Source organism: Lepidochelys kempii, chromosome 1 (assembly GCF_965140285.1).
Source record: "Lepidochelys kempii isolate rLepKem1 chromosome 1, rLepKem1.hap1, whole genome shotgun sequence".
NCBI classification, from domain to species: domain Eukaryota; kingdom Metazoa; phylum Chordata; order Testudines; family Cheloniidae; genus Lepidochelys; species Lepidochelys kempii.
Window position 1 is genome coordinate 839622 of NC_136380.1, and position 27600 is coordinate 867221.

At 70.4% G+C, this 27600-nt stretch overlaps 1 protein-coding gene across 1 annotated transcript; it reads right to left on the reverse strand.

Annotated features, from left to right (window-relative positions):
• Positions 1-1904: 1904 nt before the first annotated feature.
• On the reverse strand, positions 1905-13153 carry CNGA4 (cyclic nucleotide gated channel subunit alpha 4). The gene is given in 8 exon segments (XM_078851834.1): positions 1905-1967; positions 4898-5092; positions 5095-5246; positions 7312-7732; positions 7734-8308; positions 11283-11389; positions 12524-12637; positions 13056-13153. Coding segments are annotated over 8 exon segments (1725 nt in total).
• Between the last annotated feature and the right edge of the window lie 14447 nt (positions 13154-27600).

Consider the following 27600-nt stretch of genomic DNA (forward strand, 5'->3'; position numbering starts at 1 on the left):
ACCCGGCTGAGGGGTCCTGTTCTCTGTACCTGCAAGCTCTGGTTTAGACCATGTTCCTGTCATCTAATAAACCCTCCTGTTTTACTGGCTGGCTGAGAGTCACGTCTGCCTGCGGAGTTGAGGGGCAGGACCCTCTGGCTTCCCCAGGACCCCGCCTGGGTGGACTCGCTGTGGGAAGCGCACGGAGGGGCAGAGGATGCTGAATGCTCCGAGGTCAGACCCAGGAAGGTGGAGCCGGGTGAGCTGTGTGTCCCGCAGACAGGCTGCTCACAGAAAGGAGACTTCCCCAGAGTCCTGACTGGCTTCGCAGGCAGCAGTTTCAGAGCATCACCCAGAGACTCTGTTACAACTGGTGGCAGCGGTGGGATGTACTGCACCCTGTGGACGGCACTTCCTGCAGTAAGTGACGGGGGAGCAGTAAAACAAAGGGGGATTGACGGGGACCAGGCGTACTGAAGATTCAAAGAGAGACGGTTTCAGGGGGCGGTTAACCCCTGGGAGTGTGTGACCAGCGAGAAGGACTGTGCAGTAATGGGGTCCCCCTGGGGACTGTGGTGAGCAGTCTCAGGGGCAGTCTCAGGGGCGGAGGAGCCTGCAGCTTGGCCCGGGGAGAGAGAAGGACTTTTGCAGTAACAGGGTCCCCTGGGGATTGCAGTGAGCAGTCCAAGGGACGGAGGAGTCTGCAGCTCGACCCTGGCAAAGAGGTGGTGACCTCGAGAAGGGCTGGCACACGAGGGGTTCTCCCTGGAAACCGTGGGGAGCTGAGAACACACAGGCCTGTGAGTCCGCAGCAACTTGGGAAGAGCGGAGTGATGGCCTGTCCCCGTCTCCTTAAGAAGGACATTGTAACCCTGTGCAGGAAGAGAGGGTTGAGCATTGGGAAGTTCACGAAAGCAGAGTTCATCGTGCAGCTGGAGGGGGATGACCGCTCTAAGGAACAGATTCCTGACCCCAAATGGGGCTATAGCAGGATCTGGGAGCAGCTGGAGTGGGAGCCGGCATCGCCAAGACTCCTGTCCCCAACCAGACGGGGGTCTTCACAATCGGGTTCCCCATCGGGGGATCGAGACGGACGGGATTGGAGCTGAGTCCGAGAGAGCAAGAGGACCGTGGGAGACAGCGAGAGCCCGAGAAAGAGCTGCAGAAGCAGCAGCAGCAGCATGAACTGGCGGTGGGGGAGCGGAGAGGCCTAGGGGACCTCCCCGGGGTGAGTGGGGATAGACCCCGGGGGGCCAGTTCTACAGGGAACCTCGAGACTAAATTGCTGCCCCTGGTTAAGGAGTGGGGGGATGTGGATGCCACCTCACTGCCTTTGAGCAGGCTGGCGATTTGAACCAGAGGGACCCTGCGGAAAAGCCCCGGTGTCTAGCTCCCTTGCTGGGTCCCAAGGCCATAGACTCCGTCAGCCAGATGGGTGGGGAGGTGGACAGGCTCCCACTCCTGGTCCCAACCTATATGTCTGGGTGGAGTATCCTGGGCCCAGGCCCCTCGGACCCCCAGTGGGAGCGGAAGGGGATGGTCAATGGGGAGACATTCCTGGGGTGGCGAGATCCTGGGACAGAGGGAACTGTTGTCAGGCCCCCGGTGGTGCAGCCTCAGAGGCTGAGGGGCTGTGTGAGCTGGGTGAGGGTCCCAGGGACGAAGCCCCTCGCCCTGCCTATGGCCCAGATTCCTGTGCAGACCCAGGAGAGGTGGGGCTGGCTGGTCGTTGGGGTTCTCCAGGATATCGGCTGTGAGACCCTGTTGTGGGGTGACTGTGTCTCTTTGGGACAGGATCCAGGCCCTGCTCCTGTAACTGCCGAGGTTTTGAATTTGAATCCAGGGAACCAATCGGCGGAGAGGGAAATGGTCAGTGAAAATGCAGATGACCTGGCTGGCAGCAGGGAGGAGCTGCTTGGCTCAGGCTACCTGCCTGCCTGTAACCAGCCCCCTGGGGCTGGGTGGGACAGAGAGATGCTCCCTGCCCCCTTGCACACAAGAGTGGGGACTCTCGCTGGCTCTGATGCATTGAGGAAAGCAGTGGCCTGCCCCACTGGGACAGCAAGGGCAGTGCTGAGCACAGTGGGAGCTGAGACCCCAGCTGAGTGGGGGGAGACACAGGCAGAGCAGGGGTCTGTGGGGAGTGGCAAGGTGCTTGGTAAGGAAAGTCGGGATGAGCCTAGGCAGCCTTGTGAGCTGATGGCTGTGTCTAGTCAGCAGGGTGGGAAGGCCAGGAGAGTGGAAGATGAGAGTCCCTGGACCTTACCTGTTAGCTGGGTGGAGAATTGGGACAGTGAAGGAAACGTGCCTGTGTCTGTCAGGGGTATTGACTTGCCTATGGAGGGAGCTACCCCGGTCTCCAAGCAGTTGTCTGTGACCAGCCCTGTGTGCTGGGACCAGGGGAATGAGATCCCAAGCTGGGTGTCTGGGAAAGGAGAAGGTGTGTCTGGCTCTTCTTTGTCTGTGGAGCAGACAGAAGGGGCCTTTCAGCCTGTGATGGTTGAGGGTCGTGTAGTTGTCCCAGAGCTGGTTCTGGATTCAGCTAAAGCCCAGGAAGGAAGGGCCCTAAGTTTGTGTCTGCTCAGGAGAATGGCCCTGTAACTAGGTCGCAGCCAGTTAGTGTCTATGCAAAATCCCAGAGCCCAGACAATTCTGGTGCTTGTATTTTGCCTGTTGCTAGTGTGTTGTTGGAAAGGATGTAGCAACTCTGTCTAATCAGGGTGAGATCCTAGCCAGGGCACAAGGAGAGCGGGAAGGTGTGTGATTGTGTTACCTACTGAGGGTGTGGAAACCTGTAGCAAGAAGGAAAAGCTTCCTGAACTTGTGTGTGGCAAAGGAAGGAGAATGCTTCTAACCTTTTATCTAGGAAGTCTGTCAGTTTGCCTGAAAGGGGATTGTGTAGGAATCCGCCGGATGGGCCAGAGGTGATTCTGGATGTAAGGGAGACCCAGAAAGAGTCTGTTGTTGCTCAGGAAAGTGTTCCTCTGGAGTAAGCCCTAGGTAAAGAGGGTAAGAGCAGAATTTCTGTGAGGGGTGAATTGTTGCATAGAAAAGTCCCTAGGGAAAGGAATCCTCATGGAGTCTTTGCAAGCAGTTTACTGCCACTGAAGGGTGTGAAAGTGATTTAATCAAGAAAGTTTCAGTTCCTAACAGCCAGAAATTTTCTGTTGTGAATGAAGCCACTTTCACTTTGTTGAAAGACCCAGTGTGGAGAGCTTTGAGAAGGTCTCAGATCGAGTGAGAGCTGTTAAGAAAGTTAAACAGTCCCATAACCAAGTGGCTGTGTTTGGCCGGCTTGTTGGGAGAAGACCCAATCCCAGTTTGACCCCCTGGGGTTTTGGGGTGGCCAAAGGGCAGGGGCTGCATAAACCTTCCCACATGCGGCCTGCGAGTGCTATCGAACACCCCCCAACCGAAGGGAGGGCGTGAAACTGGAAGGGCCTGGTGTAACTCCTACCAAGGAATGGGAGAGATGCTGGGGCATCCATGGGAACGTTGGTGGCTTCGAACTTCCCCAGGTCACCGGCTAAAGTGACCCTGCTCAGTTCGATCTCGAAGGGGGGAGAGATGTGATGAAGCGGGACTGTTCTTAATGTTTCCTCTGAATAGTGTGGGGGTGCCTCAGTTTCCCCTATACAGTTCTTGAGTGTCTGGGTGGTGGAGTAAGGGTGTATGATCACTGCAGAGCCCTAGAGGGCAGGTGTGTGCAGGGGTCTGGACACAGAGAATGGCCGACACCCTGTTTCCTGGCAACTGATGGCCTGGGCCCTTCCCCCCTGCAAGGTGAGAGCTAAAGGGTTGGAGAACAAAGGAATCCGGTGACCTCCTGGCCCGGGAAAGGGACAAAGCCCAGAGGAGGAGGGGCTGGAGAGAGTTTCAGTTTGGGGCAGGCTGGGGACGTGGAGTGAAGTGCAGACGGGGTTGTCTGCTCACTGCCCCCCAAAATGGACCCAGCTGAGGGGTCCCGTTCTCTGCACCTACAAGCTCTGTGTTAGACCATGTTCCTGTCGTCTAATAAACCTTCTGTTTTCCTAGCTGGCTGAGAGTCACGTCTGACTGTGGAGTTGGGGTACAGGACCCTCTGGCTTCCCAGGACCCCACCTGGGGGGACTCGCTGTGGGAAGCGCACGGAGGGCAGAGGAGGCTGAATGCTCCGAGGTCAGACCCAGGAAGGTGGAAGCCGGGTGAGCTGGGTGTCCTGCAGACAGGCTGCTCCCAGAGAGGAGACTTCCTCAGAGTCCTCACTGGCTTCGTAGGGAGCAGTTCCAGAGCATCGCCGGGGACCCCGTGAGACCAGGACATACAGCTCACCCGGCTTCCACCTTCCTGGGTCTGACCTCTGACCCCAGCCAGCTCCAAACTGAAACGCTCCTTCCCCTCCTTCGGCCTTTGTCTCTCTCCTGGGCCAGGAGGCCACCTGATCCCTTTGCTCCCTTACACCTTCCGTTGGCACCTTGCAGGGGGGAAGGGCCCAGGCCATCAGTGGCCAGGAAACAGGGTTGTCCACCCTTTCTGTGTTCAGACCCCTGCACACACCTGCCCTCTAGGGCTCTGCAATGATCATAGCCCCCCATCCCACCGCCTAGATACTTAAGAACTGCTTTAAGGGGAAACTGAGGCACCCCCGCAATATTCAGAGGAAACATTAAGAACAGTCCTGCTTCGTCACACCCCAAAAGAGAGTGGCCCCCCGAGAAGGGCTGTCACACTGAAGGGGGCTCCCCCCAGGGACCGCACAGGGCCGAGAGTGGGCGCGACCTGGGGGTCTGTGACACCTGGCTCCCCCCCGCCACAGCAGCCCAGCCGTGCACTGGGACCCGCCGGCCTCTCTGGGCTCCGCTGGGACGGGGGGCCACGAGCCGGCCCTCGGCCCTCACTGCCCGGGCACAGCCCCCGGGCCTTCCCCGCTGGCGCCAGCCCAGGCCTGCGTCTGCCACTCCAGGCGCTCGATGCGCAGGGCCAGCTTGAAGGCGCTGGACTCCAGCTCGGCCAGCAGCCGGGCGAACTTGGTCTGCAGCGTGTCCAGCGCGTCCTCCAGGGCCCCGGTGCGCCGCTCGGCCTCCTGCTGGCGCGCGCTCTCCTCCTCCACGGCCTTCACGTCCAGCTTGTCCATGCCAGGAGGATCTCCCGGCCCTTGGCCTCCAGGGCGGCCTTGGCGCTGGGGAACTCGCTCAGCACGGCCTGCAGGTCCTCCTTGGACAGGCAGAACAGGTCCGAATAGCCGATGCTCTGGATGTTGGCCGTGCGGCGGTTCCCTGACCTGTTCCCTGCGGAGACAGGACCGGCTGGGACCAAGGCCCCACTGGCCCCAGGGGTGCAGCCGGGTGAACCCTGAACATCCCTGGGCCCTGCCCTGGAGCCCCCAACATCCAGCCTGGCCCTGGCCCCGGAGCCCCCGACATCCTGCTTGGCCCTGCCCCGGAGCCCCCAACATCCAGCCTGGCCCTGGCCCCGGAGCCCCCGACATCCTGCTTGGCCCTGCCCCGGAGCCCCCAACATCCCGCCTGGCCCCGTCCCTGGGGTCCCCAACATCCCAGCTGGCCTCGGCCTTGGAACCCACAACATCCCGCCTGGCCCGTCCCTGGGGCCCCCGACATCCTGCTTGGCCCTGGCCCCGGAGCCCCCGACATCCTGCTTGGCCCTGCCCGGAGCCCCCAACATCCCATCTGGCCCTGGGGCCCCCAACATCCCGCTTGGCCCTGCCCGGAGCCCCCAACGTCCCACCTGGCCCCGGGATGTAGGCTGGGTTGGGAGCAGGGGGTGGGAGCAGGGGGCTGCAGGGCAGGAAGGTAGGAAGGGGTGGGCAGGAATTGGGGCTGTAGGGCGGGGTGGGAGCAGGGGGTGGGAGCAAGTGGCTGCAGGGCGGGACCAGGGCCTGTGGGGTGGGAGCCTGGGGCTGTGGGGCGGGCAGGAGCAGGGGGCTGTGGGGTGGGCGGGAACTGGGGGACGATGGTGGGGTGGGAATCGGGGGCTGCGGGGCGGGAGCAGGGCCTGCGGGGTTGGTGGGAGCAGGGGGCTGTGGGATGGGAGCAGGGGGTGGGAGGAGGGGCTGTGGGGTGGGCGGGAACCGGGGGATGAGGACAGGGCGGGAGCTGGGGGCGGGAGCAGGGGGTGGGGGCAGGGGCTGTGGGGCGGGCGGGAGCTGGGGGCGGGAGCCAGGGGCAGGGGCTGCGGGGCGGGCGGGAGCCGGGGGCGGGAGCCGGGGGATGAGGACAGGGCGGGAGCCGGGGGCAGGGCTGCGGGGCGGGCGGGAGCCGGGGGCGGGGGCAGGGGGCTGCGGGGTGGGCGGGAGCCGGGGGCTGGAGCAGGGGGATGAGGACAGGGCGGGAGCCAGGGGCAGGGGCTGCGGGGCGGGCGGGAGCCGGGGGCGGGAGCCGGGGGATGAGGACAGGGCGGGAGCCGGGGGCAGGGGCTGCGGGGCGGGCGGGAGCCGGGGGCGGGAGCCGGGGGATGAGGACAGGGCGGGAGCTGGGGGCAGGGGCTGCGGGGCGGGCGGGAGCCGGGGGCGGGAGCAGGGGCTGCGGGGCGGGCAGGAGCCGGGGGCGGGAGCAGGGGGATGAGGACAGGGCGGGAGCCGGGGGAGGGAGCAGGGGCTGCGGGGCGGGCGGGAGCCGGGGGTGGGGGCAGGGGCTGCGGGGCGGGCGGGAGCCGGGGGCGGGAGCAGGGGCTGCGGGGCGGGCGGGAGCCGGGGGCGGGGGCAGGGGCTGCGGGGCGGGCGGGAGCCGGGGGCGGGGACAGGGGCTGCGGGGCGGGCGGGAGCCGGGGGCGGGAGCAGGGGCTGTGGGGTGGGCGGGAGCCGGGGGCGGGAGCCGGGGGATGAGGACAGGGCAGGAGCCGGGGGCGGGGGCAGGGCTGCGGGGCGGGCGGAGCCGGGGCGGGAGCCGGGGGATGAGGACAGGGCGGGAGCCGGGGCAGGGGCTGCGGGGCGGGCGGGAGCCGGGGGCGGGAGCAGGGGCTGCGGGGCGGGCGGGAGCCGGGGGTGGGGGCAGGGGCTGCGGGGCGGGCGGGAGCCGGGGGCGGGAGCAGGGGCTGCGGGGCGGGCGGGAGCCGGGGGTGGGAGCAGGGGCTGCGGGGCGGGCGGGAGCCGGGTGCGGGGGCAGGGGCTGCGGGGTGGGCGGGAGCCGGGGGCTGGAGCAGGGGGCGGGGGCAGGGGCTGCGGGGTGGGCGGGAGCCGGGGGATGAGGACAGGGCGGGAGCCGGGGGTGGGGGCAGGGGCTGCGGGGCGGGCGGGAGCCGGGGGCGGGAGCCGGGGGATGAGGACAGGGCGGGAGCCGGGGGCAGGGGCTGCGGGGCGGGCGGGAGCCGGGGGCGGGAGCCTGCCGCCAGCCTTACCCTTGATGTTAATGATGCTGATTTCCCCGAAGTAGAGCCCCTCGCCCAGCACGGCGAGCTGCGTGCGCCCGTCGTCGCCCACCACGGCCAGCCGCCCCTCGCGGACGAAGTACATCTCCCGCCCGATGTCGCCCTTGCGGCAGACGTACTCGCCCGGGCTGTAGACCTGGGGCCGCAGCTTGAGCACCAGCTCCTCCAGCAGGCCCCGCTCGCAGGCCTGGAAGAGCTGCACCTTGCGCAGGGCGGCCAGGTGCACGCTCACCGCCAGCTCGGCCCGCAGCGGCCGGGGCAGGTGCCGCAGGGCCTGCTGCTCGTTGGTCACCTTGCGGTGGAGCCGCAGGTGCTGCTGCCAGCGGGCCACGCGGCTCTCCAGGCGCCGGCCCACGCGGTGCAGCCGCAGGTAGGCCTGCGCCCGCTCGGCGTCGGGGGTAGAGGGCGGCCTCGGCCGCGCTCAGGCTGGAGACGACGGAGCTCATGCTGCCCATGACGGTGGCGAAGCCCAGGACGGCCAGCAGGCAGCCGGCGGCCGCGAAGAGGAACTCCTCCTGGCGCTGGGGCGGGGGCGTGTCGCCCACGGTGCCGAGCACCAGCGCGGAGAGGTGGAGGCTGTGCAGGTACTGGCGCAGCGGGCGGGCGAAGCCGGGCCGGCTGTGGTTGGGGTACACCCAGGCGTCCGCCCCGTAGCCGATGGCGCCCGAGAGCGCGTAGTAGGCGCAGGCGTGCCAGTGGGCGGCGAGCAGGACGCAGAGCATGAGCCGGGCGATGCGGAGGGCGTGGGGGCGGGCCGTGCGCGTCTCCCGCCGCTCCAGGGCCTCGGCCAGGCGCGGCGTGCGCAGCAGGCGGTTGGCCCGCACGGCCGGCACCTGCAGGCCCAGCCGCAGGTACAGCAGGTCGGTGGGCAGCACCGAGGCCACGTCCCACGGCAGGTGTGCGGAGCGCAGGTAGGCTCGGGCCGTCCGGGCCCGGTCCCGCACCAGGATCCCCTGCTCCAGGAAGCCTGCCGGGGGAGGCGGGGGCACTGAGCCCAGGGCCCCCACGGCTCTGGGCACGGCGCCCCTGCAGGGCTCCCTGGGGCCAGGTTCCGGGGGCTCCCGGGTTCCCAGGGGTCCGCTAAGCACGTCGCGGGGCTGGGGGCCGCTCTGGGGCTGGGGCTGCCTAGGGGGCCCGGTGCCAGCTGTGGCCTTGGCACTGGCTCCTCCTGGGCACGGCGTGGCCCAGGGTGCCAGGCCTGCCCCCTCCCGCATGCCGAGGGCGAACGCTCGGCTTGCGCAGACCATGAGCCCCAGCATGCGCCGCTCCGTGCTCCCCACTCCAGAGCAGCCCCCAGGTGCCGCGATGGGCACAGGGCACGGGGGACTTGGGCAGGGCTGGACAGAAGGGCTGGGATTGTGGCTGAGGGGCGGGGCTCGGCGGGCGGGGCTGTGATGTTACTGACGTGAACTGGGAGTGTGTAGATCATTGTTGCGACCGAGGCCCCCCAGTGGCACCAAATCTTGTATAAAGGGGGTCAAAGAAGGCGCCTAAGTCAAGGTGCTGGTGGGCTGGTTAGGCTGATGCTGTCTATCTGCGGGTACGATTTCTGTAGTTGAAGTTATGAACATTGGCTCTGTCCGGTCTGCAGTTCAGACGTGTGCTCTGCTTCTGGGGGGCGCCCCAGACACGTGGCTGTCAGCTCTGCCCAGCCTGCTGGGTGGCCCATTAAGGACCCTCCGTGACACAACTGACCCACTGAGAGACGGCAGAGACGCCTGGGGGCTCAGCCAGGTGTGCAGGGACCTGCCTAGGGACAGGACTCTGAGGTGTTTCCAGGCCAGGGGATGGGCAGCTTGTCCTTGGGACACAGACAGCAGAGACCACATGGCGAGAGACTATAGAAAGCTGCTGCAGCTCCTCTTCAGTCCTGCCTCTGGCCTCTGGAGGGACTTCCCTACAAATGGAGGCTCTACACAAAGGACTGATTTCAGAGGAGCAGCCGTGTTCGTCTGTATTCGCAAAAAGAACAGGAGGACTTGGGGCACCTTAGAGACTAACCCATTTATTGGAGCATGAGCTTTCCTGAGCTACAGCTCACTGCATCGGATGTCTCTAAGGTGCCCCAAGTCCTCCTGTTCTTTTTACAAAGGACTGAACAACCCGTCTGTGAGGATGTGACTCAGCAGGGAGGGGGGAGTGTTGACCTGGGAATGTGCCCTGGGGATGGGAGACCTGAGAGCCTGTCCCCTGAGCCAGGAGGGGGACGGGGAGGTGACACCTCTGCCCAGGAATGTGAACAGAGGCTGCAGGAGGGGGCCTGCTGGGGGGGTTTAGTTCCAGTTTGGGGCTGGGGAGAGGAACACAGGGAACCCCAGGGCTGGGGTCTAAGCTCCCTGCTCCCCCAGAAGGACGTGATTGAGGGGTCCTGGTTGTACCCACAAGCTCTGTTGTGGACTGTGTTCCTGTGGTCCAATAAACCTTCTGTTTTACTGGCTGGCTGAGAGTCTCAGTGAATCCCAGGAAGAGGGGTGCAGGGCCTGGACTCCCCCACACTCCGTGACACCATCCCAGCTGGGGGTGTTCTCCAGAGACTTGATTTGAACCTGCAGTTTATTCCACCACTGCTGCAAGCCTGAACCAAGAACTTGGCCGTTACTGTCTGTCATTGATTCTATTTCACCCATTCTAGCTCTCCTCTCTATCTTTTCCCTTTTATGAATAAACCTTTAGATTTTAGATTCGAAAGGATTGGCAACAGCGTGATTTGTGGCTAGGATCTGATTTGTATATTGACCTGGGTCTGGGGCTTGGTCCTTGGGGATTGGGAGAACCTGGATGGGGGGCGGGGGGCAGGGGGCAGGGCAGGGGTCTGGGCACGGTGGGCGGGGGGGTGTGGGCAGGGGCAGGCGGCTGGGCTCTGGCTGGCGGGGGGCAGGGCGGGCGGCCGGGCTCTGGCTGGCGGGGGGCAGGGCGGGCGGCCGGGCTCTGGCTGGCGGGGGGCAGGCTGGGGGGCCGGGCTCTGGCTGGCGGGGGGCAGGCTGGGGGGCCGGGCTCTGGCTGGCGGGGAGCAGGGCGGGGGGCTGGGCTCTGGCTGGCGGGGGGCAGGGCAGGCGGCTGGGCTCTGGCTGGCGGGGGCAGGGCGGGGGGCCGGGCTCTGGCTGGCGGGGGGCTGGGCTCTGGCTGGCGGGGGGCAGGGCGGGGGGCTGGGCTCTGGCTGGCGAGGGGCAGGGCTCTGGCTGGCGGGGGGCAAGGCGGGGGGCTGGGCTCTGGCTGGCGGGGGGCAGGGCTCTGGCTGGCGGGGGCAGGGCGGGGGGCTGGGCTCTGGCTGGCGGGGGGCTGGGCTCTGGCTGGCGGGGGGCAGGGCGGGGGGCTGGGCTCTGGCTGGCGAGGGGCAGGGCTCTGGCTGGCGGGGGGCAGGGCGGGGGGCTGGGCTCTGGCTGGCGGGGGGCAGGGCTCTGGCTGGCGGGGGCAGGGCGGGGGGCAGGGCTCTGGCTGGCGGGGGGCAGGGCGGGGGGCCGGGCTCTGGCTGGCGGGGGGCTGGGCTCTGGCTGGCGGGGGGCAGGGCGGGGGGCAGGGCTCTGGCTGGCGGGGGCAGGGCGGGGGGCCGGGCTCTGGCTGGCGGGGGGCTGGGCTCTGGCTGGCGGGGGGCAGGGCTCTGGCTGGCGGGGGCAGGGCGGGGGGCTGGGCTCTGGCTGGCGGGGGGCAGGGCGGGGGGCCTGGCTCTGGCTGGCGGGGGGCAGGGCGGGGGGCCTGGCTCTGGCTGGCGAGGGGCAGGGCTCTGGCTGGCGGGGGGCAGGGCGGGGGGCTGGGCTCTGGCTGGCGGGGGGCAGGGCTCTGGCTGGCGGGGGCAGGGCGGGGGGCAGGGCTCTGGCTGGCGGGGGGCAGGGCGGGGGGCCGGGCTCTGGCTGGCGGGGGGCTGGGCTCTGGCTGGCGGGGGGCAGGGCGGGGGGCAGGGCTCTGGCTGGCGGGGGGCAGGCTGGGGGGCGGCGGGGGCTCACCAGTGTGGAGTCGCACGGCGATGTCCAGGAGGTAGAGCAGGTCACTCAGGTAATCCAGGCTCAGCCACAGGGCCAGGTGCAGCTGTTGCACCTCGGGGAAGCAGGACCTGCGAGTGGCCGAGCCGCTGCGTCACCCCGGTGCCGGGAGCTCCCCACGGGCACCTGCCCTGGGTGCCCCCCGTCCCCGCCCCCTCCTGCCCCACCCGGCTTGGACACCCCCCAGCCGGCCCGGGGGCCCTTGGCTCGTGGGCTCGGCTGCGAGTGGACGGATGCCCGGATGCCCGGGCGTCGGGCCGGCACTGGGGCTGGGCAGAGCTGCCTTCCGTGCTGCCGGTGCCCCGTGCTAGGCCCTGGTCCCATCTGCCCGCTGGGGATGGCAGCGCTGCCCTGCCCCGGGGGTGGGGGGGGTCCCCTCATCAGCCCGTCCCCCTGAACTCGGCCGGGGCAGTAACGCTCCCCCGGATGTCACTCGCTCCTCCCGGCCCTGGGGTGCAGCCGCCTCTGGGGCGGAGCGCAGCAGCTGGTCGCCATGCACAGTAACAGGACAGGACGGATGCGGAGTGTGTCCCCAGGACGCTCGGGGCGAGAGAGCAGCCAGGACTCCTGGGTACTCAGCTGTCTCAGCACCGAGGGGGGGGGGGGGGGCTGCGGAGCTGCCTCCCAGGGCACCTGGGGCTGGAGAGGGACAGCGGATCTGGAGTGCCCCCGTCAGTGCCTGATTCCCTGGGCTGCCCCCCAGCCCATGTTCCCGCCTCCCTCCAGCCATGCCCCAGTCACCCCCTGTGAGGATGTGAGGCAGCAGGGAGGGGGGAGTGTTGACCTGGGAATGTGCCCTGGGGAGGGGAGACCTGAGAGCCTGTCACCTGAGCCGGGAGGGGGAGGGGGAGGTGACACCTCTGCCCAGGAATGTGAACAGAGGCTGCAGGAGGGGGCCTGCTGGGGGGGTTTAGTTTCAGTTTGGGGCTGGGTGGAGGAACACAGGGAACCCCAGGGCTGGGGTCTAAGCTCCCTGCTCCCCCAGAAGGACTTGACTGAGGGGTCCTGGTTGTACCCACAAGCTCTGTTTTGGACTGTGTTCCTGTTGTCCAATAAACCTTCTGTTTTACTGGCTGGCTGAGAGTCTCAGTGGATCCCAGGAAGAGGGGTGCAGGGCCTGGGCTCCCCCACACTCCGTGACACCCCCAGCCTGTGCCTCAGTTGACCCCCCAGCCCCGCCCCCGTGGCCCCCCAACCGCACCCACCTGCAGATGAGCATGATCCAGTTGTACAGGATGGGAACCACCATGATACTGAGCCACCAATAGTGCACATCCCCGGAGGGGTCCAGGACCCAGGTCCTCGGGGTACGGCCCCCGCTGCTGGGAGACACGCGTGGGCTTTAGTGCCTGGCGCCGGCTCTGAGCTCCCCGGGCTCCGGCGCGTGGTGCCCGGTGGCTCTGTGCCCTGGGTGGCAGGGCGGCACCAGTGGGCAGGGATCAGTGCGCTGGGGAGGGCAGCGATGGCTCCCTGGGCTGCTGCCCCTGTCTCTGACCCCGCCCTGGTCTCTGTGCGCCCACAGGGATGCGCCCGTAACCCGGGCTGGCAAAGCCCCCAGGCCCCGGATATCCTGGCCCAGGCCCTGCTGCCTCTCTCCAGCATCCCGTGGGGCTGGGGCTCCCGGGACCCCACTCCCCAGCCCTGCTCCGCACCCCCGGGACCCGCCTCGGGACTGACACTGTGCCCGTGGATCGCTCAGCGCGTGGGGCACCGGGGAGCTCTGCCCCCCCCACTCACCCCTCCGCAGGCCCCACACCTGCGCTGGACTGCACCGTGCTGATCAGCCCCCTCCTGCCCGCCTCGGGCCGGGCGGTGGCCTGCGGCTGGCGGCTCATGCTGGCACCGGGCTGGGTGAGGTGCCAGGTGTGTCCCTGCGAGCCTGGCCCGGAGCAGCGGCTCCTCTGGCTTTGGCAGCTCACGCTGGATCTTAGCAACCGAGCCGGGGCCCCATGGGGCCCTGCGCACCTGAGCCCGGAGCCTGTGAAACTAAAGGCCCAATCAGGCCGGGTGCCAGTCTGTAATGGCTGCCCCGGGGAGCGGCTGGGAGGAGCCGGCAGGTTAGAACCACCGCAGGGCCCCTGAGGGCAGCACACCGGCTAACAGCCTGCCGGGCCGGCTCTCTGAGCCAGGGCCTCACTGTGACCACGTGGGTAGTGGGTGGCGAAATCCATCACCCCCACGACGTATTTCTTCCCTGCCCGGATCGCCTTGCTGAGGGGCCCCACTATGTCCATAGCCACCTTCTGGAAAGGCTCCTCTATGATGGTGTGATGAAGTGGGACTGTTCTTAATGTTTCTGCTGAATAGTGTGGAGTGCCTCAGTTTCCCCTATGCAGTTCTTAAGTATCTAGGGGGTGGGATAAGGGTGTGTGATCATTGCAGAGCCCTAGAGGGCAGGTGTGTGCAGGGGTCTGGACACAGAGAATGGCCGACCCCCATGTTTCCTGGCAACTGATGGCCTGGGCCCTTCCCCCCTGCAAGGTGAGAGCTAAAGGGTTGGAGAACAAAGGAATCAGGAGACCTCCTGGCCTGGAAAGGGACAACGCCCAGAGGAGGAGGGGCTGGGAGGGAGTTTCAGTTTGGGGCTGGCTGGTGCAGACGTGGTTGTCTGGCTCACTGCCCCCCAAAATGGACCCAGCTGAGGGGTCCTGTTCTCTGCACCTGCAAGCTCTGTGTTAGACCATGTTCCTGTCGTCTAATAAACCTCCTGTTTCCCCGGCTGGCGGAGAGTCATGTCTGACTGCGGAGTTGGGGGGCAGGACCCTCTGGCTTCCCCAGGAGCCCCGCCTGAGCGGACTCGCTGTGGGAAGCGCACGGAGGGGCAGAGGAGGCTGAATGCTCCGAGGTCAGACCCAGGAAGGTGGGAGCTGGGTGAGCTGTGTGCCCTCCAGACAGGCTGCTCCCGGAGAGGAGACTCCCCCAGAGTCCTGCCTGGCTTCATGGGGAGCAGTTCCAGAGCATCGCCTGGGGACCCTGTGATAGATGGGCAGGGGTCTCACGGGAGCTTCTCCCTTATCCCGGCCTTCCCCACCCTCTGGCCGGGGTCGCAGGACCTGCCGTGCCGCTGGGCCGCGTCCCAGACTCCGGGTCAGTCGTGGTTCTGCAGCAGCCGCTGCCTGGGGCCTGGATCCCCTGGTGTCCGAGAGAGGGTCGTTGTGGGCCAGGTACGACAGCTGGTGGTGACATTTCCGGGGCACCCCCCAGCGGCTTCCTGATCCCCCACGGTTCTACTTCCCTGGGGGAGCCCCGTCTCGGTCCAGGAATCCCTTCTCCCACGGGAATCTGTCCCTGCAGCCTTCCCCACGGGGGTTTGCAGCCTGTGGCCAGCAAGTCCCCTCAGCTCCTCCTAGGAGGGATCCTTCCGTAGCTCGGTCTGGAATTCAGGTGCTGGGGGAGGGAGTGGGACCTGCTCCCTCTCGTGGGCTGGGCCTGGGGTCACAGCCCCACTGAGCCCTGTCCCTGGTCGCTCCTTCCCTGCCCTGGGATCACTTCCCAGCAGTATCTCTGGACCAGCTAAACCTGGTTGGCAGCCGAACTGCCCTGCCTGTGGGTCCCCCCCCCCCCTCAACTGGGGTCTCAGCTCCATCCTTGTTCAGCGCTGCCCTTGCTGTCCCAGTGGGGGCAGGCAGCGAGCTCTCTGCTCTCCTTACAGCATCGGATCCAGTGTGAGCCCCCTCTCCGGTGTGCAGGGGGGCAGGGAGCATCTCTCTGTCTCACCCAGCCCCAGGGGGCTGGTTACAGGCAGGCAGGTATCTTGCCCTCCCCCCTGCTAGCCAGGTATCCTGCCCTCCCCCCTGCAGCTCCTCCCCACTGCCAGCCAAGTCATCTGCATTTTCACTGACCATTTCCCTCTCCACTGATTGGTTCCTTGGATTCAAATTCAAACCCTTGGCCATTACAGGAGCAGGGCCTGGATCCTGTCCCAAAGAGACACAGTCACCCCGCAACAGGACCTCACAGCCGATATCCTGGAGAACCAAATGACCAGCCAGCCCGACCCCTCCTGGGTCTGCACAGGGATCTGGGCCATAGGCAGGGCGAGGGGCCCCATCCATGGGACCTTCACCCAGCCCCCCAGCCCGTCCTCCGCCGCTTTGTCTCGCTTCCCAGCAAAAGGTGTCAGCTGGTCGCACCCCCTCTGGGTCTCGGGTCACACAGCTGCGAACAGCTGGGCAGCCTCCGCAAAATCACACCCCCAGGTCCCACCCCGCAGGGTTGGCGCAGCACCCAGGGAAACTGAGGCAGGGCCAGGGTGGGGCGGCGGACAGGGAAACTGAGGCAGGGCCAGGGCGGGGAGCGCCAGGAACAGGGACCTGCAGCGCGACAGGGCGGGGGCAGGCCGCCCCCACATCAGGGAAGCCCCGCCCCGCCCCTTCCCGGCCCCCGGCCCCGCCCCTTCCCGGCCCCCGGCCCGCCCCCCGCCGCGGCCCCGCCCCTTCCCGGCCCCGCCCCCCTTCCCGGCCCCGCCCCCCGCCGCGGCCCCGCCCCGCCCCTTCCCGGCCCCGCCCCCCGCCGCGGCCCGGCCCCGCCCCTGAGCGGCCGCCTGCTGGTCCAGGCAGCAGCGAGGCCCCGCCCCCAGCGGCGGTGGGCGGGGCCTGGGCGGCCCCGGAAGGGCGGGGCTCGGCGCGCGCCCGGGGCGTCGGTGGGAGGCGGCGGCGGCAAGATGGCGGCGGCTGGAGCGGGGGATGGGCCGGGCCGGTGAGAGCCACACGGGGGGGCCGGGGGGGGCGCTGGGGGGCTCCGCGGGGTTTCCGGGGGGGCGCTGGGGGGGTGACGCGGGGGGCTCCGGGGGTCGCTGGGGGGTGACGCGGGGGCGCGGGGGGCTCCGGGGGGGTTGACGCGGGGGGCGCGGGGGGCTCCGGGGGGCGCTGGGGGGGTGGCGCAGGGGGCTCCGGGGGGGGGTGACGCGGGGGGGGGCGCGGGGGGCTCCGGGGGGGGGTGGCGCGGGGGCGCGGGGGGCTCCGGGGGGCCGGGGGGGTGGCGCGGGGGGGCGGGGGGGGGCGCGGGGGGCGTGACGCGGGGGGCTCCGGGGGGGGGCGCGGGGGGCTCGGGGGGGCCCGGGTCTCACTGGCGCTTTCCCTGGTTTGTTCCCAGCCCCGGCGCTGCTCGGACATGAACCCGGGTCACCTCCGCTCCCAGGTAACGGGGCCTGGGGAGGGTTGGCGGGGCTGGGGGGGCTCGGGGCCGGGCTGGGGAGGGTTGGCGGGGGGCTGGGGGGGCTCAGGGCCGGGCTGGGGAGGGTTGGCGGGGGGCTGGGGGGGCTCGGGGCCGGGCTGGGGAGGGTTGGCGGGGGGCTGGGGGGGCAGAGGGGCCGGGCTGGGGAGGGTTGGCGGGGGGCTGGGGGGGCTCGGGGCCGGGCTGGGGAGGGTTGGCGGGGGGCTGGGGGGGCTCGGGGCCGGGCTGGGGAGGGTTGGCGGGGGGGCTGGGGGGCAGAGGGGCCGGGCTGGGGAGGGTTGGCGGGGGCTGGGGGGGCTCGGGGCCGGGCTGGGGAGGGTTGGCGGGGGGCTGGGGGGGCTCAGGGCCGGGCTGGGGAGGGTTGGCGGGGGGCTGGGGGGGCTCGGGGCCGGGCTGGGGAGGGTTGGCGGGGGGCTGGGGGGGCAGAGGGGCCGGGCTGGGGAGGGGCCCGGGCTGGGGAGGGTTGGCGGGGGCTGGGGGGGCAGAGGGGCTGGGCTGGGGAGGGTTGGCAGGGGGGCTGGTGGGGCAGAGGGGCCGGGCTGGGGAGGGGCCGGGCTGGGGAGGGTTGGCGGGGGCTGGGGGGGCAGAGGGGCTGGGCAGGGTTGGCGGGGGCTGGGGGGGCAGAGGGGCCGGGCTGGGGAGGGTTGGCGGGGGGCTGGGGGGCAGAGGGGCCGGGCTGGGGAGGGTTGGCGGGGGGCTGGGGGCAGAGGGGCCGGGCTGGGGAGGGTTGGCGGGGGGCTGGGGGGGCAGAGGGGCCGGGCTGGGGAGGGTTGGCGGGGGCTGGGGGGGCTCGGGGCCGGGCTGGGGAGGGTTGGCAGGGGGGCTGGGGGGGCAGAGGGGCCGGGCTGGGGAGGGTTGGCGGGGGCTGGGGGGCAGAGGGGCTGGGCTGGGGAGGGTTGGCGGGGGGTGGGGGGGCAGAGGGGCCGGGCTGGGGAGGGTTGGCGGGGGGCTGGTGGGGCAGAGGGGCCGGGCTGGGGAGGGTTGGCGGGGGGCTGGGGGGGCTCGGGCCGGGCTGGGAGGGTTGGCGGGGGGCTGGGGGGCTCGGGGCCGGCTGGGGAGGGTTGGCAGGGGGGCTGGGGGGGCTCGGGGCCGGGGCTGGGGAGGGTTGGCGGGGGCTGGGGGGGCTCGGGGGCCGGGCTGGGGAGGGTTGGCGGGGGGCTGGGGGGGCAGAGGGCCGGGCTGGGGAGGGTTGGCGGGGGGGCTGGGGGGGCTCGGGGCCGGGCTGGGGAGGGTTGGCGGGGGGCTGGGGGGGCAGAGGGGCCGGGCTGGGGAGGGTTGGCGGGGGCTGGGGGCAGAGGGGCTGGGCTGGGGAGGGTTGGCGGGGGGTGGGGGGGCAGAGGGGCCGGGCTGGGGAGGGTTGGCGGGGCTGGGGGGCTCGGGGCCGGGCTGGGGAGGGTTGGCGGGGGGCTGGGGGGGCAGAGGGGCCGGGCTGGGAGGGTTGGCGGGGGGCTGGTGGGGCAGAGGGGCCGGGCTGGGGAGGGTTGGCAGGGGGCTGGGGGGCTCGGGGCCGGGCTGGGAGGGTTGGCGGGGGGCTGGGGGGGCAGAGGGGCCGGGCTGGGGAGGGTTGGCGGGGGCTGGGGGGCAGAGGGGCTGGGCTGGGGAGGGTGGCGGGGGGTGGGGGGGCAGAGGGGCCGGGCTGGGGAGGGTTGGCGGGGGGCTGGTGGGGCAGAGGGGCCGGGCTGGGGAGGGTTGGCGGGGGGCTGGGGGGGCTCGGGCCGGGCTGGGGAGGGTTGGCGGGGGGCTGGGGGGGCTCGGGGCCGGGCTGGCTGGGAGGGTTGGCGGGGGCTGGGGGGGCAGAGGGGCGGGCTGGGGAGGGTTGGCGGGGGCTGGGGGGGCTCGGGGCCGGGCTGGGGAGGGTTGGCGGGGGGCTGGGGGGCTCGGGGCCGGGCTGGGGAGGGTTGGCGGGGGCTGGGGGGGCAGAGGGGCCGGGCTGGGGAGGGTTGGCGGGGGCTGGGGGGGCAGAGGGGCCGGGCTGGGGAGGGTTGGCAGGGGGCTGGGGGGGCTCGGGGCCGGGCTGGGGAGGGTTGGCAGGGGTGGGGGGGCATGGGCAGAGGGGAGGGGGACACAGAGGGCACCAAGCGGGTAGGGGGCGCTGTCTCGGGGCCATGGGATTGGTTGGCCAGGCGGTGGGGGGGTCGCCAGCCCTGGCCGTTGGTCATGGGCTGGGCCTTGTGCCCGCTGCTCGAGGACTGGCCCTGGCCCGGGCTCCGGCCTGGGACGAGGGGCTGCGGCTGTTGTGGGGCCGGGGAGGGGGTGGGCGCAGCCTGCTGGGGGCTGGGGCAGGGGAACACCCCCCATTGCGTGAGGGGAGGGGGAAGGTGGGCAGCTGGCCCTCCCCTGAAGAGCCTCACCCTCCTGGACTGGGGAGGCAGTGGCCCCACTTGGCGGTCTCCTGAAGACTGAATATGGGGCGGCCCACGGCTGGCCCCCCGGAGAGCATGGCGGGGAGGGGCTGACCCAGAAGATTCCAAGGGTGAGTCGGGGGCTGCTGAGGTGTGTTTTCGAGGCCAGAGCCGGGCCCTGGCGTGGTGCCCAGCGCCCAGTCTGCTGGTCCCAGCGTCGCTCGGTGCAAGCTGGCTCTGGCCGGGAGCAGGGGGGGCGCCGGGCGGGTGTGGGGGACGTGGCTCACCCAAGCCCTGGCCGGGAGCAGGGGAGGCGCCGGGCGGGTGTGGGGGGCGCGGCGTGGCTCACGCTGGCCCTGGCCGGGAGCAGGGGGAGGTGCTGGTGGGTGTGGGGGGCGTGGCTCACCCAAGCCCTGGCCGGGAGCAGGGGGAGGCGCCGGGCGGGTGTGGGGGACGTGGCTCACCCAAGCCCTGGCCGGGAGCAGGGGGAGGCGCCGGGCGGGTGTGGGGGACGTGGCTCACGCTGGCCCTGGCCGGGAGCAGGGGGAGGCGCCGGGCGGGCGTGGCGGGCACGGCTCACGCTGGCTCTGGCCGGGAGCAGGGGAGGCGCCGGGCAGGCGTGGCGGGCGTGGCTCACCCAGGCCCTGGCCCGGGAGCAGGGGGAGGCGCCGGGCGGGTGTGGCGGGCGCGGCGTGGCTCCCGACTGGTACCAGGAAGCCCCGGGACTGGAGCCGGGTCCCCTGTTCCAGGGAGCTGGGCTGGCTTTTGCCGCCAGCGGTGCTTGTCCTCGTGGCGTCTGCTCTCCTGCGCCGTGGCCTAGACCTGCATCGCGCCTCTGAAGATGCCGTCGCTTGGCTCGCCACGCGCACACGCGGAATCGGTGGCTCACTGCTGCCTTTGTTGGGCTCGGGGCTGCCGGCTTGCCAGCCGCGCGGCTTGCCAGCGTGTCTGCCTGGCCACGTGCAGATGTGAGGCGCTGTCTGGCTGGCCTCGGGGGTGGGAATCCCGGGAGCTGGCTTGGCGGGCTGGGGGAGCGCTCTGTGCCCCGGGGCCGGGCAGACACTCTCCTGGCTGGGCGAGGGGTTCTCAGCCGCTGGCACGTGCCCGCCTGGTGCGGGATTGCCCATCCAGCCCAAGCTCCCTGGAGGGTGAGCGTGTCGTGCGTGGCAGGAGCTGGGCGTGGGCTGGGGTTCCGGTGGCTGTAGCCTGTGGACGGCAGGGGCTCGCTGGCTCCGGGATGTGGGAGTCCTGCCTCTGGCCGGCATCCGCTCCGAGAGTGGGTGGCTCCGCACCGAGGCAGGCTGGGTCCTCGCAGCTCCCCCCGGGTCCCCTGCCCAGCACGGGCATGCCCCAGCCTGCCCCGGTGCCCCGCCACTGCTCTCGGCCCTGCTGGCCGTGGGCAGCTGAGCACTGGGCTGGAGTGGTCTGTAGCTCGGGTCTCCAGAGAGGGCCGCAGGCTGGGCCAGTGACCCTTGAGCCCCCCCAGTGCGCTCAGGCGCGTCCAGTGGGTCTGTTTTATTCAGCCTCAGTGGAGTAAACCCCAAAGGCATCTCCCCGCCTGCTGCCCTGGGTCCACCCTTCCCCTGGGCCGCGCGGGCGTGGTGCAGCTGGGAGGGGTAGCACTGCCCTGCGGGAGCTTCCTGGTGCCCGCTGCTCCTGCAGCCCTCGCCGCCTGCCCGGCGCTCTGGGAAGGAGACGGCCCGACGGCCCAAAGGCAGGCCATGAGCGGCCCTGCTCCCAGATCCCCTTGCTTGGCAGCTGCCAGGCTGGGCTTTGGCGGAGAGTGGCAGCTGGTGGGGAGGGGTTCACACCTCAGCCTGGGCCCCGACAGCTGTGCTGGGCTTCGGCTCCGCATGGAGCCCCAGAGGGATGGCCTGGGCCCTCGCAGGGAGTGGGGGCGAAGTCACAAGGCCTTGCCTCCCCGCCAGAGTGGCTGGCGCTGCGTGGGCCGACGGATCCACGCCCCCTCCCGGCGATGCAGCGTCTCTTGTGGGGAGCAGGCAGCTAGAAGGGGAGGGGAGGGGATGGCAGCCCAGACTCGGGGTTCTCCTGGGCTCTCTGGCCCCAGTGAGCCCAGCACCCGGCGGGAGAGCGTGCTGCCCGCAGGCTGAGTGCTCGGTAGGGTGGGACGTGGTAACGAGGCCTCCTCTTAGGGCAGTGCCCTTGCGTGCCCGAGGAGTGTGCAGCTTGTGGGCAAAACAAACTGACGGGGAACACTAGGAACCGGGGAACTGGCTGCTGCCTCAGTTTCTCTGCCTGTGTCATGCCCAGGCCCATAGAGTAGGTCAGAGGACAGAGCAGAACAAGACCCTGGCACTTCCCGGGAGCCAGATGAGGGCGCGTGTTCGGCTGGGCAAAGAACAAGGTCCCTCCGGTGGGGGGCATCCAGGGAACCTCTCCATGCTGCTGGCCTGCAGTCTGTGACCCACGCCACGCCCAGGCTGGGGGGCTCGTGCGCTGGGCCTGTGCAGCGCTAGCCCCTCTCCCACTTCCCAGTCACTCTGCCCAGGTTTGTGCTGGGCTGGCAAGTGGCCAGGCTTGTGCAGACGGGCTCTGCCTGGGAGCCCGGGCTGTTGGCATGTGGGGGTGCCCAGCAGCGGGCTCAGCGTCAATGCCAGGCCTCGGCCCCCTGGGGGGATGCAGGCAAAGGAGCTGGCTCTTGGCATCGTGCTGCCCTGGGGGTGCTAGCTGCTTACTCGCTGGTGCCACTGGGAGCTGGGCACCCTTCCCCTCCGCTTCTCGGCGTGTGCTGGAAAGCCCAGTGCCACACGCCAGCAGGGAGATCCTCAGCCCAGGCCTGGGGCATCGCCGATGGGGAGTGGGGAGACCACCCGGCACAGGGGCAGCAGTGGGGATCCCCCGGGCTCCATGTTTCCGTTCTCTGCCAGGCACAGTGCAGCTCTGTGTGTTGCCCGCGGGTGTGCCAGCTGGCGGTGCTCACGGGGGAGAGGCCAGGCTGTTGGGCGGCACTCCCACCAGAACAGGGACCTTGCTCCGATCCTGGGGCTTCCTGGTACGAGTGCCAGGGTTGCGAGCACTGCCCGGGGCTGGGCGGGATGAGCTGTGCCCACGACCCTGACTCCCAGCCTGCTGCTGCCCCAGCCCTGCACTGCCGGTGCCTCTTGGTCTGCCCCGACCCATCTGGGGGGGGGCGCAGGCTGCCCCCTCTGCTGGGGCCCTGGGGGCGCTTGGCTGGTCCAGGCCCTGTTCCTCTGGGTGATGGCCCCCGGCGCCCCGCAGTCACTCGGCTCTGACCCTCTGGCCCCGTTGTCTGTGCAGCCAGACCTCCCGAGGGCTGGCTGCTGCATGCCCACTCGGCACCCTTCCCGGGGCCTGGACTCTCCTCGCGCCAGGGGCTGCCCTCCTTTCAGGGTGGCTGTGGTCAGTGCCAGCGGAGGGCCGGGGTCCTCCGAGGGGCCCCTCTCCTGCATGGCGCTCGTGTTGCTGGCAGCGCCTGGCTCTGAAACGTGGGCGGGTTCTGCCCCCTCTGCCTCAGTTTCTCTCTTGTGTGGTGGGGACCCCCCCTGCAGGCTGTTGGGCCGGACGTGCTAAGAGGGGTGGGGGCTGGCTGGCGCCATGTCTCACAAGAGGCCCGGGAGGGGTGGGGAGTGGCAGGCCTCAGGGCTGCTGTGCCCAGGGCCCATGGTGGCGGATGTGCTGCTGGGCACTGACGGTCCAGGGATGTCTGGACCCCCGGCCCCTCCTCAGCCCTCTGTCCTGCAGCTGGTCGCACCGGCGGGTGGCCTGCGGGGGGCATCCTGGGTGTCAGTTGCTAGGTCTGGGCAGTTGTCTTCTGGGCCTCTCTGTGGGCCCAGGCCCCTGGGTCAGACCTGGGTCTGTGCAGGGAGCAAACACCCCTCCCCGCAGCTAACCGTGCAGCGCGTGGGGAAAGTGAGGCACGCCCTGGGTTCATCCAGAGCATTGACAAATTCCTGGGTGCAGTTGGAGGTGGTCGTTGCCTGCCCCCCGGGCTGTGCCCGCCCTGCGTGTCCCGTGGTGTGGGCAGGAAAGCTGCTGTCCATGGAGGAGGGGTCTGGTCTGCAGGGCGAGTGGCAGGCCAGGTGCTGGGGGGGGCTGTGAGCTAGCCATTGCCAGGCCTGGTGGGGGCCCCTCCTCTCCCTCTCCCAGGACAGCCGAGCTGTCGCTCCGACCCCACGTGCCTGGCACTTCCCCAGCTGGCTCTGGGGGCATCTCCTGGGTCAGGTTCCTGCCTCAGCTAGGACCTGCCCTGTGTCTGCGTGGGGCTGCTGGTGTCGGCGGGAGGGAAAGGCTGGCCGCGCATTGGGGAGATGGCAGGTCAGCCGGGCGTGTTCGGCTGTGCCAGCTCTGTGATGGTCTGGGTGAGGCTGAGACAATGCCCGTCCCTCGCAATGCCCGTCCCTCGCCCAGCCCGGCCTGCTAGGCGCTGCGTGGGAGCGGGCGTACCCGCTGGGGAGATGGTGCCCGTCCCTCGCCCAGCCCGGCCTGCTAGGCGCTGCGTGGGAGCGGGCGTGCCCGCTGGGGGGACGGTGCCCGTCCCTCGCCCAGACCGGCCTGCTAGGCGGTGCGTGGGAGCGGGCGTGCCCGCAGGGGAGACGGTGCCCGTCCCTCGCCCAGCCCGGCCTGCTAGGCGCTGCGTTGGGAGCGGGCGTGCCTGCTGGGGAGACGGTGCCCGTCCCTCACCCAGCCCGGCCTGCTAGGCGCTGCGTGGGAGCGGGCGTGCCCGCAGGGGAGACGGTGCCCGTCCTCGCCCCAGCCCCGGCCTGCTAGGCGCTGCGTGGGAGCGGGCGTGCCCGCTGGGGAGACGGTGCCCGTCCCTCGCCCAGCCCTGCTTGCTAGGCGCTGCGTGGGAGCGGGCGTGCCCGCAGGGGAGACGGTGCCCGTCCCTCGCCCAGCCCCGGCCTGCTAGGCGCTGCATGGGAGCGGGCGTGCCGCTGGGGAGACGGTGCCCGACTCTGAGATAGCGCGTCCTCGCCGAGCCCCGGCCTGCTAGGCGCTGCGTGGGAGCGGGCGTACCCGCTGGGGAGATGGTGCCCGTCCCTCGCCCAGCCCGGCCTGCTAGGCGCTGCGTGGGAGTGGGCGTGCCCGCTGGGGGGACGGTGCCCGTCCCTTGCCCAGCCCGGCCTGCTAGGCGCTGCGTGGGAGCGGGCGTGCCCGCTGGGGAGACGGTGCCCGTCCTTCGCCCAGCCCAGGGTTGCCTTGGCACCTTGCCAGGCTGGGGGCTGCGGCTGCCTGCCCGGAACGTAGCCGTGTGTCTCTGCCCGTTGGCCTGCACATCAGGGCGCCATGGCCAGCCAAGGGCGGGCAGAGCTGTGGGCCCCCTTCTCGGTGCCCCGGGCTGGTGCTGGCTCTTCCCTTTGCTGCTGCGTTCCATTCCAGGCTTGGGTGAGATGGCCGCGGGGGGTGGGCATGGCTGTGCCAGCTCTTGGTGCCCATGTGGCCAGCTGGCTCCCTGCCCCACAGTTCCTGGCATGCCGCAACTCGACTCAGAGATTTGTGTCCCTCCTGGCGTGTGGTTCCCCCGGCCCAGGGCTGTGGCTGGCCTCTGGCCCCACGCCCCGTTCGCAGCGGGGGCGTGTGCCGATCTGCCGTGTCCGGCACTGCCTGTGCCCTGCGCGGGCTGTGGGATCTAGCTTGTCCTGCATGGCCTGGTGATGCCTCCCGCTATCCTGGCCTGCTCTGGGCATGGCCCAGCCGCCCGCCCCCCTGCTCCTGGCCACCCAGCCTGGGCCCCCCGCCCGCCCCCTCCGCACACGGCCCTGCCCGCTCCCCCGCAGCCCTCCGGGCATGGCCCTTCCCGCAGCCAGATGGGTGGGGCTGGTGGCAGTCAGGGGATCTCTAAGCGATCCCTGGTACTTAAGCTGACCACTAGGAGGCGCTCTCCCCTCAGAGCCTGCGCCAGGTTGATGGGTGAGTGCGTGTGCCTGGCAGACCCTCTCCTGGCGCCGGCGCTGCCCTGTGGGGCTGGGGCAGAGCCTGGCTCCTCTGGCCCCCGGCTCCCCGATTATAGCGGAAAGCCAGCCGGGTGGCCCCGGGGCCACGCTGCCGGGCGTCTCTTCTAGAGCTTGGCCCCTGTGCGGGCCTGGGGGCCCAGGACTCCTGGCTCCTGCTTGACCCTCGGGGGACCTGTCTGAGCCCTTCTACCGAGCCCCTCCTGGAGGAAGAGCGGGACCCCTGGGGCCTGGCCCGCGGAAGAGGACCCTCCAGGGGTGGTTCTGAAGCGGGGGGTGCAACCCCAGCCCTGGGGAGCCATGACCGCACCCTGCCCGGCCCAGCTCGCTTGCCAGCTGGAAGTGAGGGTGCAGAGCCTGTGGCTGGGCCAGGGCTGGCTGCAGGGCAGCGTCCTCCGGGCTCGGAGAGGGGCCACCCAGGGCAGCTGTGGGCCCCTCGCCCCGAGCCCAGCGGGCCGCCAGCCAGCCGGCAGCCGTGCCGGTCGTCTGAGGGACGGCAACAGCAGGGCTGGGGGAGAGCGCAGGCCGTTAACATAGCCCGCTGGTCCCCCGCCCAGCTGCCCCCCCGCTCTGACCCCCCTCCCCCTTTGGGCTGGGCCGTCTCTGGGCAACCCTTCTGCGGGCCAGAGCCCCGGGATCCCGCTCTGCCCGCGGGCGGGAGGGAGGCCCGTGTTTGAGGTCCTGGCGCAGCAGCTGAGCTGTGTGCCCGGGCCGGGTGTGGCTGGCAGGTGGCACTGCCCTTGCAGCAGGGAGGGCGCAGGGGGTGGGTGGAGCGGCCCCGGCCGTTGCCGGCTGGCGCTGCTGCCCTGGGGCCAGGCAGCCCCCAGGGTGTCGTGAAGGTGGCAGTGTCCTGCCAGCATGGAAACGCGCCAGGGCCTGCACCTGCGCTGGGAGAGCGGCCCAGCCGGCTGGCAGCTGCGCCCAGGGCGGGAGCCCGGTGGCTGTCGCTGCTGCGGCATGGCGAGGGCGGAGCCCTTCGTCCCCCGAGCTGAGCCAGGGCCGTGCCGGCAGCTCCCCAGGGCTGCCGGGGGGTCGGGCCTGGGGGTGGCGCTGGGCGGCTGTTGGCAGGAGCCAGCCAGCTGCAGGGTGTCTGCATGCAGCGAACACAGGGTGCAACGCCCGTTTTGGTCTGGCTTTATGGGTCCCAGGCCCTCTCCTGTGGGCACAGGCGTGGGACGTGGGGTAGCCTGGGGGCCGGCGGTCTGCAGGCCAGGAGGAAAGGCTGGCAGTGCCCCCTCGCCCCTGTCAGAGCGGGGAGTACGGGGGCTACGCTGGGGCCCTGCTGACCGTCCCCTCTGACCTGGGCCCGGGCCCAAGCCTCGCCAGTGACTCCAGGGTGAGCGATGTGGCCCGTTGCACACCCGGCTCCGGGGACAGAGAGCCCACCCCGGCCAGGGCATTGGTCCGTGCTCGTCCCTCCCGCTGGCCCTCGGGCTGGGAGCTGCCCTCAGGGGAGGGGGGCCCTTGCGGGCTCTGCTCAGGCTCCCGCTCCTGGAGACTGCCCTGGAGAGCCCCCTAGAGAGCCCCGGGGACGAGGGCAGCCTGCCTGGGGTGGTTTCCGGGGGTGGGGGCTCCCGAGGGGAGCTCCCAGCGCCGAGGGGCTGGTGTGAAAAGGTGCCCAGTGGGGGCTGGAGGCTGCCGGCCGCGCTGCCCAGCACGGCCCGGTTCCGGGTGCCCCCTGCCTGCAGCTGGAGGGGCTTGGGGCCGTCTCTGGTGGCGGCTCTTTGGGGCTCTGCTCTGTCCGTCCAGCGCCCCGCGCGGGGGGCCTCCAGAGCTGCACATCATAACACGGCCGGGGTTCCAGACCCCCCGATGCTGAGCCGGCCCAGCCCCCAGGGACGCTGGCTGAGGCCGTGACGCCCTGCCCTGCTCCTCGCTACCCCCCCAGGGCCGGCCCCCAGACCTTTCCAGGATCACTGCTTCCCGGGGCTCCAGCCCCAGCTCCCGTGGGGCACAGCCAGGCCCCTCATTTCCCGGCGGGTGACGGGGTCGTCGCCTGCAGCCCAGGCCAGCCCGTGGCGAGCACCGGGCTGGGAACAGCCCCTCCAGCTGGCCCGGGCCCCGGCAGGTGGGCAGAGCCAAGTCCCACGGAGAAGTGTCACGTCGGGAGCCCGTTCAGCAGCATCTGCCCAGCGCTGGCCTGACAGCAGAGCCTCAGGGGGCCTCCCCGCCCGCAGGTGCTGAGGGTCCTGCTGTTGCGTCCCTCCTCCGAGCTGGCTGCATTGCAGCCGGCAGATGTGAGTCCCCCGTCGTGTTGCGGGAGGGCACGGCGCCGGGTTGTGGGTTGGCTCTGTGCCAGGTTGGGGGATGCGGTGCCAGGTCGTTGGGTGGCAGAGGACTGGATCGTTGGGTGGCTCGTTGGCCAGGTCGTTGGGTGGCTCGTTGGCCAGGCTGTGGGTGGCAGAGGACTGGATCGTTGGGTGGCTCGTTGGCCAGGTCGTTGGGTGGCAGAGGACTGGTTTGTGTGGGGTGCGGCGCCAGGTTGTGGGGAGATGGCACTGGGTCATTGGGTGGCTCGTGGCTGGGTTGTGGGGGGGACGCAGTCCCGGGTCATTGGGTGGCATAGGACAGGGTCCTGGGGGAGGGCACGGCGCCGGCTCATGGGGTGGCATGATCCTGGGTTGTGGGGGGCACAGAGCGGGTCGTCGGGGGGGTACGATGCTGGGTCATCGTGGGGCACGGTCGAGGGGTGGCAGAGGACCGGGTCGTGGGGAGGCGCGGCGCTGGGTTGTTGGGCGGGCGTGGTCCTGGGTCGGGGGTGGCAGAGGACCGGGTCGTGGGGGGTGCGTTGCTGGTCGTGGGGGGGCTCAGCGCCGGGTACTCTGAGATAGCGCG